Source organism: Sphaeramia orbicularis, chromosome 21 (genome assembly GCF_902148855.1).
Source record: "Sphaeramia orbicularis chromosome 21, fSphaOr1.1, whole genome shotgun sequence".
Classification (NCBI taxonomy): domain Eukaryota; kingdom Metazoa; phylum Chordata; class Actinopteri; order Kurtiformes; family Apogonidae; genus Sphaeramia; species Sphaeramia orbicularis.
Genome location: NC_043977.1, coordinates 33,003,192 through 33,021,599, shown reverse-complemented (window position 1 = coordinate 33,021,599; position 18,408 = coordinate 33,003,192). Strand labels below are relative to the sequence as shown.

The 18,408-nt window shown below is 36.9% G+C and overlaps 1 protein-coding gene across 1 annotated transcript in view; it reads right to left on the bottom strand.

The window, feature by feature from the left end:
* LOC115412391 (immunoglobulin-like domain-containing receptor 2) overlaps positions 1 to 18,174 on the bottom strand; it is a 31,449-nt gene extending 13,275 nt beyond the window's left edge. Inside the window, 4 exon segments of the mRNA XM_030124906.1 lie at positions 648 to 704; positions 6,043 to 6,162; positions 9,173 to 9,502; positions 17,865 to 18,174. Coding sequence (XP_029980766.1) covers positions 648 to 704; positions 6,043 to 6,162; positions 9,173 to 9,502; positions 17,865 to 17,904 — 547 coding nt within the window. The 5' untranslated portion in view covers positions 17,905 to 18,174.
* Between the last annotated feature and the right edge of the window lie 234 nt (positions 18,175 to 18,408).

The window sequence follows — 18,408 nt, the reverse complement described above, 5'->3', positions numbered from 1 at the left end:
TCAACTTCTCAAAATAACCATATCTACATCAACCTACAGTAAAACTAAACTTTATGTTGCTCATTTAATGATCAGTGAGAACTACAGGGTGTCCCATAAGTCTCCATACATAGGAAAAATAAACGTTTCTTGACATAAACCATTTTTATTTATATAATATGCTCTATATGACTGCCATTTTGACGGGAACACATTTCAATGTGTGTCCTCCACTGCTGAAGAACTATAAAGAAGAAATATAAAGAAATACATGTTAGAACCATGTATGTATGGAATGTATTATGTCTCCTATGTATGGAGACTTATGGGACACCCTGTAGAACAGGGAGCGCTGTGTCTTATCCACCATCACATCTATGAAGCATCCAGACCATAACAACACACTTCCTCAGGGTGTGGCGAAAAGCAAAGCCCACTCATTAAGTCAACACATATTCCCTGTGGACTTTAATTCCCATCTAGAGAAGGAGAATAAGAACAGTGGGCGAGTGATATTTGTTTTGTGTAGCTGTAGCTGACGGTGCTTGTGTTGAAGGCTGGTGAAGGTGCGTTTGTTAGTACTGATTGGTCAGTGAAAGCTAAACGTCAGGAAGCGTTAATGAAAGCTACATGCCAGGCAATAAGAGAGTGCAGGTGAGGTGCCATACCTGGCATAATCTCCACATCAAACTCAGGTAGGAGATCGTCCTGCTCACCTTTCCTGCCTGCAGAGAGAGGGAGAGCACAGGTGAAGGTGGGCGGAGGAAGCAGGAAGCAGTGAAAGGAAAATGGAACGCAAATAAGAGCAGAGGGGGATGATTAATGTTCATGCACTAAAAAGGATCTGAGGAGCCTGTAAACACTGGAAAAAAATATAAACAGTAATGGAAGAACAGCTTCAGTACAAGTACTAAAACCACAATGTGACAACATGACACTTTTAATGAGAAGCTGTATATAAGTTTTGGCAGCAACTCAAATTTTGTTTTCACAAAACCTGTAGATTCATTTTGTCTTTTATTAGATTTTTTTCCCCATATGACTGACTCTAAGAAACATTAGAGAACTTTAAGTATTTTTTAAATTTAAGTAAGACTTTTATGGGCAAATAAATAACATTGATGACAGACTAAATTTGTGTCACTGCCAAAAAAGCCACAACTGTACCATTAAGTATTATAACAAAAATGTGCCTCAAGTAAAAAGAAGTAAAAGCGTCTTTATGCAGTAAAATGGTCCTTGTCAGTGTTTCACTGTTATGACATTTTGGATGCATTTTGCTTGTTGTGCTCATTTTAACTATTTTATATACTGAAGTGTAGTTTAATCCACAGCAATGTATCATATTCTATACCACAGGTGTCAAACATGTGGCCCAGGGGCCAAATCTGGCTCGCCAAAGGTTCCATTCCGGCCCGCGGGATGAAAGTGCAAAAATGAGCCTGAACAGTCAAGATTGTCCAAATCATTTTGGTTCAGGTTCCACATACAGACCAATGTGATCTACAGTAAAAATAACAACACAATATTCCATAAATAATGACAACTACAAATTTTCTTTGTGAAAAATTATGTGGAAAAAATTTAAATACACTGTGTAAATATTTACATGTACAAAACTATTCTTTCACAGTAAAATGCAAATAAACACTTAAATAAAAACAAAGATGAACAACCCAAAATGTGTAATTTGAACAACATTCTGCCTGTTACTAAATGTTTTGTGCATTTATAGATCCACTGTGATCTGTAGTTGTGTTAATAATAAGAGATGGAATATTGTAGAAATTGTTCAAATTTTAGTTCCAAACTCTAAAATTTTAACAATATTCTGCCTGTTCACAAATGTTTATGTAACATTGTGTGTAAATGTACATGCATAAATATTAAGTCGAAGCATAATATTGTTCAAATTGCACTAATTTTTCAAATGAAATTTCTGTTTTTTCAGATTATTCACATCTTTTTTGTAAAATGTAAATATTTTCATAATTTAATTGGGGTTTTTTTTAGACTAAAACAACATGAAAAACTTGGATTTGTCATTATTTATAGGTTATTAAGTCATTATTTTACTGGTCTGGCCCGCTTGAGATCAAATTGGGCTAAATATGGCCCCTGAACCAAAATGAGTTTGACATCCCTGTTCTATTCGATCATCATTCGTTTGTGACATTGCCATTGAGTGAAAACCACATTTGTAAAAGGGCCTGGCCAAGGGAAACAATATCTCAGCATGAAAGACAAGTAACTCTAGCTTCTAAAACTGTGTTTATTTAATAAATTTATTTATTTGCTGCCATGTAAACAGAATACAGTATAAATTAAGAACAGTAAAGGTTGTAAATGAATGTATACACCATAAATTCAGAATGTAAATAGCAATGTGTAAATAAATATGTTCAAAATATGTGCTTGTGTCTAATCTTATATTTCATAATAATCAAATACTCTAATGATTTTGAATGTAATTTAAAGTTGCTGCTAAATAAATTTTTAAAAACAGATATGGAATGATTAGTATTGCTTCCCAGTTCTTTCTCACTCCATTACTCGCATGGCCAGGCCCAAAAGTCTACTTGTCCTGACCTAGTGGGGTAGAAGTACTGTGGTGCATAAAAAGTAGGAGTAAGTAACACAGACTTTTACTTTACATACTTTCCAAATTTGATAAAGCACTTAGTTACACTCCACTGCTGCATAACAATATGACAGTGTGCACCTCCAATACTTGATTATTTGTGCTTCCTCTGACATTAAATTCAACACAATAATCTAGTCAAAATCATTATATTTAAAAGCTAAAGACAGTGGAGGGTGAGGCTATGTGACCATGGGGTTTGGGGATCAACCCCTGAGAAAACTGTATGTTATTTGATTAGGGTTGATTTTTTCCCCTACATGTGGGGGGGGGGGGGGGGGCTAGGTGCCTTTACGCATCCCCTTCAATGAAAAACTAAATTTATGAAGCCATATGATATTGAATACATGTTACTGAGTTGACTGCTTCCCTGGAGTCCCTGTGCTTTATTGCCTCACAGGTTTTCCCAGGATCACCACAGGTTTTCCCTGGATCATCTCTGGACCTGCTGCTGTGATCCTGCCTCTCTCCTCCTTCATCCTCATCACTCACTTATCCAAACAGTTATGATAGTGTTTATTATATAGTTCCATAGATGTTCTAGTTCAGTTATCTGTGCATCAACTGCATCCATGTCTCGCCCCCTACCTCCCCCCTTCTCCCCCTCTCCCCCAGTCTCTGTCTGTCTCTATCACTCTTTTTTTCTCCTCCTTTACTCTTTCTCTTTAACCCCAACTGGTCAAGGCAGATGTCCATCCTTCAGGAGTCTGGGTCTGCTCCAGGTTTCTGCTGTTAAAGGGAAGTTTTTCCTCGCCACTGTCACCAGTCACAAGTGTTTGCTCCTGGAGGATTCTGTTGGGTTTCTGTAAATTGGCTTAGAGTCTAGTTTTGACCAACTCGATATGTAAAGCATCATGAGATAACTTTTGTTATGATTTGGCGCTATAAAAATAAAATTTGATTTGATCATAATTTGGGTACATAATTTGGTGCAGATAACAAATAAATAATACCCCAAAAGTTTAAAAAATGTACTTGCTAAAAAGGACCAGATGCAACAACTAGACCTGGGGAAGTGGTTTTAATTAAGGTTTGATTATCTCCACTTTGAGTTTACACTAATTATGCCCACAGTCTCTTGGATACTGCATCAAAGCCTTGCAATGATAATGAAACCCTCATTATGGATGCTAACTACTGAATACTGTTCAACCAAATGAGTTGCAGATACAGTTCCTCTACAGCTCTTTAGCCTCGTCTTGTCAGCATGGTAATACTATCAGGCATTACATTCACAGAGTTGCTGTAGTTTTATTACAACATGAATCATACAGGTAGGTTTTGGTGCTCAAAGGTCATGCCAATAAATTATGAGGCCATAAATTTTCTTGGAAGCTTTTTCAAACATACCAACCTGTCATACATCATGTAAGTGAGGTCAAAAGCCAAATGCATTTTACGGTGAATCTAATTTTAGCAGGAAGCCATCTGTGGTACAGTTCTGTGATGTGGTGTAACCTCTCCGATGGTGCAAACCTTCACATGAATGCGGATTTTTACACATGCACAGGCACAAAAATGCACGTATGGAGACGTGTCTGTAGAGGCAGCGTGGGAAAACAAAGACAGTGCTTTGGAAACTGGGGCACAAAATGATTCTAGGGCAACAACTTACAAAAAGAGTCTGTTGGGAAGGTCACAAAGTTCAACTATTGTAAAACAATGCCTCTGTTGTGCCCACTATGCAAAATACATAAAGCAAATACTCATTGCAGTTCTCAAAATGTACATTACAGGTAAAAAAAAAAAAACTGACTGAGACTGAAGTGTGGGTTTTAATGCCCATATTTTCAGAGTTTACTGTGAGGATGGTGATTATAGTAATGACCACTGTCTGCCTGATCCTTTTGAATACAGGGTGAAGATGGCTGAACACAGTGTACTGAGGATATCGTCACTACAGAAGAAAAAAAAAAAACTGCATTCCCTTCTGATAAAAAAAAGTAATCTTTCTACCCTGACCTGGCACACTCATCTACATACCATGAAGCTCAGTAACACAGAGTAACCTGAGAAAACCGAGGAGCTATGCAGGCCTCAGAGGGAGGGAGGCAGTGAAAGATGCAGGCAGAGTGAGTACAGGAGGAGTACATGAAAATATTTAGCAAGACAAAAAGGACAGAGAAGGGAGTGCATGAGAAAAATTAAGTGTTTGTGAGAAGAAGAGACATCCCGGCTTTTGCTTGAATCATGAAATTTCCTGCATTTAGAATAGTTTTACCCCACTGTTTCCTCTGTATTCATTTAGCAGCAGTGTACTAACACCACCACTGCATACATATATTCAGATTGCTAATTTAGCTTTCACGTTATATGAAAATAGACTGAATAATTTGTAAGAAAAAAAAAAAACAAAACTCACTGATTAATTGTTTAGTTTTTATTCTGCTTTTTTAATTGATGGAAGTTGAATTTCCTTCTTGGTGTTAATGAAGTTTGTCTGTATCTGTATCTGTAACTAGTCCAGATGCTTTAGAAGTAGTGAATATATGATCATTTGGAAGTGTTACAACAACAACACCTCAGCTAAACAGGACTAACACCCAAACAGCAACTGATATGAGACAAAAGTGGCGTTATTGCCATTAGTGCAGTACACACTTTGGAACTAAGAAGAAGCATCGAAGCAAGGATTAAAAGAACCGTCCTAAAAACCAACTAAGTCTTGTTATTCTGACAAGTTTAAGGCTCCTCCTCCTCTGTTCTCTCCTGTGAGCTGATCATAATCAGATTAGAGCTCAGCAGATACTCCAACAGGCACAAGTCAGTTCGACTTAAAGGAAGAAAACCATCAGCTCATAACTAAATGTCCGGGGTCAGACTTGTGTACGTTTCTGCCTCCATGTACGTCTTTCTCTACACGTCTTCACCAGAAACCCTTAACATGCTCCAGCCTCCTCTGAATAAAACAGTTGCCATGGTAACAGCTTACAGAGTGGCTTACGTTTCTGACAACAATGGGCTCCACAATCTCTCTCTCTCAGTGGACACGTTACCTGAAGTTTCACCGACACTATATAGAGAATCCCTGACGTTATCTCTAAAATGGTTCAGCTCAGGTTTAGGAAGCTTTGTGTTGTCATCAATGAGCTCCAAAGAGTCTCCAAACAACTCTAACATCATACACAAAGATCATACAATCTTATGAGTGCAAGTTTGAGCTGTGGCCAAATACAGTCCAAGCAAAGTTGACGTCTGCCACTAAAATCCTGACTAAACAATGAAGCCACTTGGTCATCTCCATGGAAACCGTTCTATGGACACTTTGGAACGCAAGCCCACAAAAAGACCACTTCTAAAACCTTTACTAACAACATTTAGCTTCATTTTCAAGCAAACAAACATAAACAAGCAAAGAAACAAAGAACAACCCTAGTCATGTGTGATGTTTTTATTTTGATGGAAATGAAGTGTATACGTACCAAGCACAAGTAACTCCAGCTGGGCCTCATTTTTCCCCTCCAGATCGTCAGCGATAACGACTTTACAGAAATACACTCCACTGTCGCCCCACTGCAGCTCCCCGATGCGCAGGTCAGCCTCTGAAGACACACAATAAATAGGTTTACATATGATAAGAAGATCATATAAAGTGTGATATATGTGGATGATCATATTCACAAAGCAGGTCTGGTTTTAATGGTTCCATTCATACATTTAAATGAACCATTGTCAGTTTTATGATTAAAATAGTGAGACTTCCCAGATAGCAAATATTTTGGCAGTATTATGGCATACATTTGGCATTTTTGGCTTTCTTTTGGCATTATGAAAACCTTTAGACTTAACTGTGGTATGATTAAGGTTATCCATAATAGATATGGAGGCACCAGCAATATATGACTGAGTTATGGCATATGTGTGGTTAACCAAAAGACTGGGCAAAGAGCAGGATCAAGTATAGGGATGGTATGGCATGTTTGTGGCAAGACAGAAGATTGACTAAAGAGCGGCAACATCTCATTCCATCTATGGCTGTTTTTTGGTTGTGTTTTTGGCATATTTCTGTAAAGCCAAAACACTGCGCAAAGAGCAGGAATTTTTATCCAGAAGAAAACCACACTTCATTTTAAAAGCAGAATCAACACAAATTTAGGGTGAATTTTGGCCTCCTTTGGCCTCTCTTTGGGTCAGTTTTGGCTACTTTTTGGCTGGATTATGGGGATTTGGGACTTTTCTGGGACAATTATGTCTATATTTTGGAAGTCCACAATTAGTTTTGGGTGAATTTGGGCTTCCTTCTGGTTTGATTTTGGCTTGCCTATTTTGGGCCATTTAGGGCCCATACATCCACCCAGAACTTTGCCAAAATGGCATGCCAGTTTTGGGTCAGATTTACACCATAATGATTTTGCTATCTGAGTTAGAACAGGGAAGAAGCAAGAATGACAAACTAACATGAACAGCTATAGAATCAGTGTGTGATATTTTGTGAAGTCTAGTAATGATGTTGCAGATTGTCCATTCTGGATGCTAAAAACACCACAGTCTTTTGTTAGTGTTTTTTGTGCTTGTTCAGGGCTGTTTCGTTAACTCAAACAGTCCATCCCCAGTACAAGAAGGGGCGCTTCTGCAAGTTATTCCTCCTAACAGCCATCAGACTCTACATCAGTACACAGTAACCCTCCACCACCCCCATATCACATGTATATCACTATGTAAATATGTAAATACTTTAAAAAACTTCTACTTAAATTTTTATACATTCAAGAATGTTTATTTCTACCTGCCTTTTCTTTTGCACTGGTGTATTGCATATTGCTGCTGTATACTGTTACATTTCCCCATGGTGGGATCAATAAAGTCTTATCTTATCTTATCTTATCTTATCTTATCTTATCTTATCTTATCTTAGTACATGACAATGGATACTCCTACATATAGACAGATATACCTTCAACCAAATACAATGAACAAGGACATTTTCCACTGATGAAACAAGGCACAAGATATAAACAACCCATTCTAAGGTAATGGAAGCATATTAATTCACATTTTCATTTGATTATACACTCATGAAAACATAATTATGAATATTATATTCCATTTCTGTAATGAGATCTTCCTAATTTGTCGCCTGTGAAGCATATGAAGCATGGATATGGATGAGTCATTCTACCATTGGTGGAAACTGCTGCAGCCAAAACACAAATTTAAGAAGCATTAAGTATGAGAGATGATGTTTACTGAGATCCTTATCGAAACAGCAAATAATATTTACAATAGCAGCCAGTTTCATATTCATAAAATCATCTTTATCTTTCTGTCACTGTAGAAGCCTGAAACAAAGAGCTACAACAGTTGTACACATTTAATAAGCTTTATTCTCTGCAATTACACCCATGTTTTCTTGAGCACAGGTAATAAGTGGTTAATAGAAATGTTAAAGATTTTATAGATTTTTACTTCAAAATAATGGAACGTATTTTCTCACCATGTGGACATAGATAAATGAGTAAAAGCACAAGATAAACTTCTGTTATAATCTACACGGCTATGGACAAAATAAAATCTCATGGACGCATTGTTTTATTAGTGATATGAAAATGTGAGACAACATTTTTTAGATAAAAGTTCATGGTTTAGAAATAAATGAAATCATTGTTGAAAATTTCACTTTCAAGAAAATGAAAACAGTCTTTTACATGAAATCCAGAGGGTTAAGGTTTGGAAACCCAGCTTTGAATGTAAAAGAATCCTCTACATTATAGATAGATCAATGAATCAATATGTCTGAATAATTGGCTCTAATACGATGTTTTCTAAACTAATGGTATCAACAAATCTTGTCTCCGTTGATGTAATTACAGATTTCGAAGGAAAACAACGGCTAAGGGCAAATTTGACGTTCAGAGTCAATTTTTTTCAGGGAGCAGGGAGGATAGGGTGAGATCAGATGCTTAATTTGCTATCTGTGTTTTTCTGCAACAAAATATTATCAGTATATCAGCCTTTTCAATATACTATCAATCAATATCTAGTATAAAAAATTATTATTCTACACATTATATTAATCTTAACTGCTGTCTTCAATATAATTTTTTTGTTTGTGCAACAACAGTTTGCACCTTCTTGTTAAAATGGTCCATATTTAAACATGCAAACTGTGTTTACCATTGAAAGATTCCTTCTGTAGTTAAGGTTTTATATTATGGGTATTATGTCACTTGAATATAAGCATGTCAGTGCAGCTGAGGCTAGACTTAAGATTTGTGAAGTATCTTAAATCCGTTTAGACACCTAAATAAATCATTACAAAAACAGATTGGTTTATCGTGTCAGTGGGTGCTGAATGTGCAGCCTTTCACTAACACATGTGGTTAAAAGGCAGGTGTTCCTCTCGATAAGGAATGACGCTGAGAAGGAGTGAAAGCAGCACATTGGGATTGTGTGTTGAGGATAAACTCTATTGTGAGACAAAGACAAAGGAGGACTATTTACAGAACAGGAAACACAAAGCTCCATCAGCCCAGAGTCCTGCTTTGGGTCTGTGAGGGTCAAACAGCTGCAGCAGAACTTTCAGCCAAATTCATAAAGAAATGTTCACATTACTGTTAATGATGGTGATGTCTCTGCCTTTGTAGTGTTCAGCCAGCGTCAGCGACGACCCCTGAGCAGACGCCACGACCCGGATGGTGCGGCTGTTGTCGGAGCAGTCCAGGTGAGACTCCGGTCCCAGCTCGGAGGCCTGCATACCCAGAGTCTCCGGAAGAGTGAAGGACTCCCGTGTGCGGTCTCGACAGTAGGACTTGTACCACCATTGCACCACGGGGGTCTGGATGGACGCCGTCTGGTACTGACAAGGGAGGACCACGGACTGGAAGAGCATGGCATAGCGCTGCTTCTCCCGGACTATGACATGCACAGCATCACACACACAGACTAACACAGACACATACACACAAGAAACACAGTCAAAGAGAACAAAGGGAAATGGTTTATGGCAAAAAAAATAAACCTAATGTATTGTCAACACAGGATTTGACTGGACATGTCAAGATTAGTCTGACATGACTTCCAGTTCACCTACTCAAAAGTAAACGAGTAAAATACAGCCTCATCACAAAGTGTCCAGCACTAATTATTAACTGTTGATTCTTGAAATTATTAATTATTTGTGGCTACAATGTCAGAAGGAAGTAAGTCCAGGCAATATAAACAATCAATTAATCTGATTAATCTGGGTTTTGTTTTCTGAAAATCATGAAAAGGCCAAAATCGCAAAATGGAGATAATTCCTCTGGAGACATTTCTTGCTCAACAAAAATCTCTTTCATGTTTGCATCTAGAAAGTGTGCATGTGGAAAGAGAAGTTTTGCAACAAGCTTTGTCCTCTGTTCATGTAGCCAGGAAACAAATGATCAAAATAGTCCTTGACACTGAAAAAAATCTAGACTAAATTTTTTGACCATATCTCCCAGCTCTAGAAGGTTGCAAGTATAACTAGAAAAGACCTCCACCAAGGCAAATGTGTCCCCCCCGATCACCACCAAAATTTATCATTTATTCCTTGTGCCAGTATCAACATTTCCTGAAATTTTCATCCAAATCCATCCTTAAGTTTTTGAGTTATCTTGCACACGGACAGACAAACAGACAAACCAATTCCAGCAAAAACATAACCTCCTTGGCGGAGGTAACAAAGTCCTATAGCAAAGATTTTAATTATAATTAGTTATAATCAGTCACACTCGTCTGTCACCTGGATTTTAAACTACTGCATAGACTTAATGACACCTGGTGGAAGGGTAGGACATGGGATAAACATGAACAGCCTACTGTATGGAGCAGATCTATATGAAGAGGTAGAGGCTAGAATTGTTGTCTGTTAAGTTTCTTTAAAGGAGTGATATTTGGCTTTTTAAAAAATGTAATTATGCATTTTAAAACGTTTCCCTGTGGTCTACATAAACTGTAAACTGCTATGCTTGGGTCTGAATTCTTCATTAATTCAACTCCACAGGTCCATCTTCAACCCAATTTCTGAGTAATGACACCAGAAAGGTCGTTCTGAGCGCTGGCCATTTAAATGCAAATGCACCACCCCCTCCAGGTTGTTAACCATGCTTTCTGTCCTGTTCAGCCATTTGTGTTCATTAATACAACCAACAACTGAACATTTTAGGCTTGAAGTTTGGACATATTTTCAGTATGGACTACAACCACTGCTGTTGACAAACAATTATGTCGTACTCGGAGAAATGTTCGCTTGAAGTCTTAACCTTATCCTGTATGTGCAAATGTTGTTATAGTTATAGACACAACAAATTAAGAAGGAATTCAAACAGGTTGTAGAAATCCACTCAATTTTTGCCAAAATGAAAATAAAAATAGCTTTGCAGCACCTGGAGGGTTCACATTCAAACTTTTTGAACTATTAGGGTCCAAATACACAAATAAATGTAAGAAAGATTAACAAAAGTGGGTTTAACAAAATATGACCCCTTTAACACTGGAGAGCCTTGAGCTAATTTAGAACCTGTGCTATGACAGTAATATTAATCTAAAGTAAGTCACAAAATGGAGGAAAACATTGGTCATAATCTGTGTTTTCTTAGTCATTCAATAATATTGTAGAATGAGTAGTGGACGACTGAACTGTGAGTACTCTTCTAGTAGTTGTATTCAGAAGTATTTAGATCTTTACTTCAATAAAAGTACAAATACAGCAAAGGAAAAAGCACTATAAGTAAAAGTCATGCATGAAACATTCTGATTCAGTATAACTACATGAGAATTAACAACAGAGTGTAGCTGAAGGAGTGAACAAAAGTACTAGTTTGGTTCCTCTGATGGATGTATTATTATAAATGGCATCATTGTTGTTGTGGCAGCATGTTATTGTTGTTCTGCTGATGGTGGAGCTACTTTACATTGTTTTATGAACAGAGACACAGGAAACATAAATCTGAAAGTTCATGGCACAAAAATAAACTTCTGATACATAAACCTCCTAGATATTGGATGATATGAACATTTACTGAAATTAAATCCTCTGAGAAGTTTCTGATAAAAATCATTTATTAGTGGAGATGCAATAACTCATCCAAAATGTGAAACTACACTGTTTTTACTAAGACCTTAGAATCAAAAAGGTTGGAAACTGCTGGTTACATATGTAGCCACGTATTGTACATTTAGCTTATTATATTATCCACTGTGTCAAATCTTCATCTGAAAAGTACTAAAAGCTGTCAAAAGATGTAGTAGAGTAAAAAGTTTAACCCATAAAGACCCAGTGCTACATTTGTGGCAGCTCCCAAATGAATTTTCCTTTATATTTAACCATTTTTTAAGTGATTTATCACCATTTATTATAATATTATCCTCTGTGTTTTGCATTTTTCAGCATAAATCATGTATTTTTCTGTTAATTCACTGATCATGTAGATGTTCATAAAAACTCAGACTAAATTCAAAGGTTATTACATTAAAATAGAGAAAAACTGAAGAAAAAGTGATTTTTTTTTCAGTAAATCTGTCATTAACTGAATGTAAAAACAAGTGTCTCCATCCACTGTCATTGATCCAACTCCATGGGTTTTACTGGTGAATCAATGCTGCAGAAGATGGCGGTGTGTCCACATTCATTACAGAGCCTGAACGCCCAAATGGGTCATATCTGATGACCATGAAATGATGATAAACTGCATTTTACACCAGTTATTTCCATGTATTGATAGGACTAGTGGATCAACAGGTATTAAACAATTTAGATCAGTTGATGGTTCTGGTCGCTGGTGAATGTTTGGGTCTTTATGGGTTAATATTCTCCTCTGAGATGTAGTGGAGTAGATGATCAAGTAAAGAATAACTGTAATAAGTGCCATAAAATACAGTAATTTACTTATTTTCAAAACAGCCTTCTGGTTAATCTACCTATTGTTCATGTAGATATTCAGTTTCAGTTTATTACAGGGGCATTCACACTAAAACAAATACACTATATTACAATAATCCTGTAGTAACTCCTGCTGTCTTAATGTTTATAATTAACTGTTTTAAATAGGTGATGACTAACATGAATTGCCGGTCTACTCTAATTTATATAAATTATCCTAGAGCTGCCTTATTACACCATATGAAACCTACTGTAACTATGTGCAGTAAAGAACTGTATGTGGATAAAAACAGTCTTAAGACAGGAAAAGGAGGCAGACGACAGCTGCTTCTCCTCTTTGTGTGCAGATGATTCATGAGTGTGGGGGCTACACCTGGGAGATACTTTGCGTCATATTAAAACAGGAGCCAGAGATTAGGTGTGCGGGGGGTTCCTCCCCTGCTCGGTACCAGGGTCAGGAAGGTTAAATTCCTATGCGTGTTTAGGGGGAGGCTGTGGAAAGGCAGGGTGGTGGTGGTGTGTGTGTGTGTGTGTGTGTGTGTGTGTGTGGGGGGGGGGGGGGGGGGTGGACATTCGTGGGTGATTTCTCTTGTTATATTAGGTTTAGGTGGGGCAGGAACTTGTTCTAAACAGTTTCCAGAAGACAGGAAATCAAAACAAAAGCAAACCCACCAGCCTGCCTCTCTTTAGGACCAGTATGAGGAGCATACTTTACTTATCGCATTTATCTGAACAGATGCTCTTCTTAGTTTCTTTAGTCATCCTTATGGTCTGACTGATGTGTTCTCAGCGGTGGAACACACTTTCAATTCAAGAAATATACTTAAATACTAGTGATGTGACGTTCACGAACAAATCGAATCTTTTGAACAGCTCTTTGAAACGAACGATGGGAACCGAGTCTTTGTAAAGAGCCGTTCGTTTAAAAATTTTTTTTTTTTTTTAAGAAGGGAATGTCCAATCGCCTGTCAGTTTAGTGTCACTGGGGAGGCATTGGCTTTATATACAGAGAAGAAGTGAGAGAACTCCTGATGTGGTATCATTTTGATATTTACATTAGAGATACCAGGTATTTTGCAATGTTACTTGAAGTATTTTATTTGCACTACAGTTTTTTAGGTATTTAAGTACTGTAATTGCAGTGATTAATCACTGTTGTGTTTTGTGCATTTTTTTCCATATGTTTACACACATTTATTGTTCTTGTTTTGAGGAGAATAAAATGTTATTTCATAAGAAAATGTTTTATTTTCTTCTTCATTTTTAGGCTACAGACTAGTCCACATAATGTACTGTGATGTTTTTGGCCAAATTCCAGCATTTGCCTAATGTCATCTCTCATGTCATGTATTTAGCCCACACATTTTAACTAACTATTCTTCTTTACGGTACGATAATATTTACTGCTGCGCCAATTAAACACCTTTAAAATGTAATGTCAATCATCACATGTAGCCTATTTAGTCATTAAAACATTGGTTTTTCAAAATAAAGCAAAAAACATAAAGAGCCAGTCTTTTAAACGGCTCTTTTCAGTGAACGGCTCCTGATTGAATGGCTCACTTCAAAGAGTCAAAAGTTCCATCACTATTAAATACATTTGAGGTACTTATACTTTACTTAAGTATTTCTATTTTATGCTATTTTATTCTTTTACTACATCTCAGAGGCAAATACTTTTTACTACACCGCTTTCAGATTTTCCACCCCCATCATGAAAACTGAAAATCTGTATCTCCAGATCTGTTCATGATGTGTTAACTAACTAAAGCAGAAACAAACTGATTAATCGGTTTGGCTGATAGGATGCATTTGGGTCCAATCAAGCGGTAACACGTGGACACATTTGGCGTTCAACAGTCTCTGTCATGTAAGCAGAGTAACTTATATGCATGTATTATACATATTTGAGTAGGTATTTATGAACACTTTAACATTATATTTAACAAAATTTGGGAAGAAAAAGTTTTTAGGTGAAAAATGTCAAATTGCTGCTCAGTAACATGTGAACTTGAAACGGACATCAGTTTTTTAAGCTTTACGCAAACACTCAAAACATGCGATTCTTGACAGAAATTGATGTCAGGTAGGACAAAAGCTTTTAGATATAATGTTCAACTATAATTAGGGGTGTTAGAAAACATCAGTTCTGCAATATATATCGCAATATTTCAATTCACAATATTGCATTGATATTAAAAAGTACTGTATCAATATTTTTAGGTATTTATTCAAATGCAGATATGGTGGAGGTTCATTTTTGTTTTTTTGTTTTTCTTCATTGTTTATATCTTATTTATTATTATTTAACACTATTTTATTAAATAATGGTTATTTGAAGCATCTTAAAAGCCCATTTGAACAGGATCTTAAACTGCAATGTCTGTAAAACATAATTTAAATTTAAACACAGGAACATTTTGTGATATAGCATCAGATCCTGTTGTGACCAAATAAAAATGTGGTTAGTATGTGTGCATATTTCTGGTGTAATTCAATTATTCCAGGAAATAATCATTTTTTAAAAAAAAGAAACCAACAAAATATTACCTTTTTAACAGTATCATGATATATCGTGATATAATAGATCGTGACCCTAGTATTGTGATTTGTATCGTATTGCCAGATTCTTGCCAATACACAGCCCTAACTATGATGACAATAAATTTTGGAGTAAAATATTGAAAGGTCTCTGTTTTATTGACATGAGAATGTGGTAACATGTGGACAGGTTGCCATAGTAACACACTGACGACTCTTTACCATCGTATGCATCACCCAAAATGTTGACTTATTTTTAAAACAAGCCAGATATAAACACAATGCTTTATTTAATGTATTTAATACTGACCCAGAGTTATTTACAACTTGTGGTGGTCCATACTGATGTAGGTAAATTACAAAAAAAGGAGTAATTTCTCAATAACAGTTCACAGATAGTCTTTTTAAATGTGACCAGTGTATGAATTCACAAACTTCATCATTCAGAATTTTAATTTCTTAAAGTAACAGACAGTCTTTTGCATGTCTTTTTGTCATTTTAATGCAGCCTAGCAGAAGGTTAGAACTTCTCCTGTACTGTTTTGAAGTCTCCAGCGGTCAGCTTCAGGAGACTGGTTCTAGTGGACAATGAAGGTGCTGGTGCTGCAGCTTCAGCAAAAACATGGCTCATGTCAAATTTACTTTTTCATGTTGATGTTCACTTTTGCTTGATCAGACCCATTTACAATCTACTGGTATCAGCAAAACCTGTTCCAGCAGTGGCCAATAGCTACTGTTTGGCTTAACAACCAGCTCCATGGACTTTAAGCAAAAAATAAATGTTAAATATAAAAAAATACATATATAATCCCCTATTTTGTATGGTTAATGTGATATTATTATATTAATATTATTATATTATTATTAGTCTTTATCAGAAGGAGTACAATTACACATTACACATGACAGATATAGCAACAGAGACTGAGAATTAATAATGAAATGAATGAGATGAAGATCAGTAGCTGTTAGAAATGTAGAAATACTTTTTGAGCACATGGTATTTTTACATTGTAACTTGGGTTTAGAAGCGGAATCAGTACAATTACTTTTACACAAGTATCTATACCTATACTAAACTGAATAATGAAGTGCCTGTTTATGGTCTGAGATAATTCCCCTCCTTCTTAGGCTAAATAAAGTATTTAAAAGCCCTCTTGGATTTGCTGGAAAATGCATTGTGTCAAAGTTGAAACCAAGCCTACTTCTCTGAGCTCATTATCACTCGTCTCTTTGTTCTTGTCTGCTTTCTCACAATCTAGCAACACTGCAAACACATCCCTATCTTCTAGAATATAACACATTCCTGTAGCTTAAACTACCCAACAGTACATAAATAAATGGGTTCAAGTGAGCTCAGCCTTAAACATCAGAAGTAAAATGCAACATTCAGCAGTAATAGGAACCCAAGTACATCATAAATATAACTAAAACACTGTATAGTCAGTGTTTTAACCAGTCATTTAACTGTACAATGCATACTTAAACTTATTTTCCTGATAATACTCACATTTTTCTATTTAATACGTCATACTAATACTTCTTCCACTACATAACAGACAAATCAAGGACCAACAAGTGTCATCATTTTAATCAGTGTCTTAGCCCGGTCAGACATGAATCATCAGGTTTAATCCTCCTCCCATATGCACAATGACTGCATTTTTCTAACCTTGGTGGTGATGATTAAACCAAATGATTTTTACCGGACGACAGAACTGAGGAGGAGTGACTAAGGTTCTAAATTCCTCCCACGAAAAGAGCTCTGTCTTCCTTTTGTTGTGTTTTTCATGGACCGGGCCATTGTTGGGGCTGTGCTGAAAATCTCCCCCCTCTGTCCCACTTGAGGAATGAAGACAAGAGTGGGGGAGGAGGAGGAGAAGGAGGAGGTCACAAACTCCCAACCAATGGGAGTATAAGGCCTAGTCCAGCTGGGCCAGAGCAGACCAATAAACTGCTAGAGATTTAAACCAAACCGTTACTTGATGAATGCCATTAGTTTAAGGTGAGAGAAACAAACTCAAAGAGCTCTGTATGCATCAGCAGCAAGTGTCAAAGAGACTGTAAACCACTGTGTACATGATGTTATGGCTCAGGTGTTACTCACTGTAGGATAATGACCAGGTGGGACAGACAGTAGACAGTCTGCAACTCCACCTGCACACACACACACATGCACACATACACTCAGGGCCTCATTTCAGCATTAGATTAGGCTTTAACCGGTGTGATGGCAAACATATTCCAGGTCAAAGCTCTGCTGCTGGACCCTGCATGCTTCCTGTAACAGTTAGACCTTTCCTCTCTGAAGCTGTCACATTTCCTGCCTTTACTTTGTCATGCATTCCTGCACATTGAGTCATTATCTGAAGAAAAAACACAGATAACAATGAATAGTCTGCATGTTTGATAAGGGATTTCACATAAGTCTAATAAAACTTAACACTGGGGAACATTTGTGTAAAGGGCTGCATAAGGCTAAGGAATGTGCTACTATATTAATAGTCTTAAATGAAATTCATGTAAGTGTTTTAAAGTACAAAACTGACTATTTGATTATTATTTAGTTCATAAAAAGCATAGCCATACACTTTGAATGGAGTTAAGTGATATTTATAATTATAACACTCAGCACAGTCTACAATGTAAATCCTTTACAGATTAATAAAGTTGCCTCTATACAACCTTCTGTTATTAATTTGTTAAAAATAGGACGATCCACCAACATCCACATAAATTATAGCGACAAAAAAGGACCTGATTTAATTTTAAGACTGAAGCCTGAGTTGGTTGGGATTAAATCAACCTGTTGCGGTGTTGAGACAAAGAAAACCGTACTTTAGTGATGGAAATAAGACCAACCTGTTGCTCCCAGTAAAATAACCAGCCGGTAAAAGTTCATTCTATAGTCCGTTTTAGTGCAAGGTGCAGTTTATCCGCATGATCGTCATGTCGTTGTCCGCTGCGGGCGTCTGCTGCGGCTGCGAACAGGACCCAGAGTCTGCGTCTAACGGGACCGTACCATTTTACGCAGAGGTGAGATTATGCGCAAACACGACGCACGGCTCGAAAAAAAAAACACCGACGTCAATCCTGAGTCACTGCTATGTCTGCAAAAAGCAAAAGGACAGTCAGAGGAGTTGAAGTTTTAGTGTTTGGTGATTTTATTTTGCAGAGCTGGTGTAGTTGCATACGCACAGGCCGGAGTAGAAAAGTCTGCTGGGTGTGTTGTGGAGGCAGGGAGGGGGGAGGCTGACTGATAAAATGGGGTCAGGAAAGGTTTGAGGAATTACCACAAAGATGGCAACTTTTCCCACAGTTTCTTTATTGAATTTGATTTGATTTAGTTGTAGAAAAACGCAGAATCTACATTCATTTTGCTCACACCAATATAAAAAACAACAAA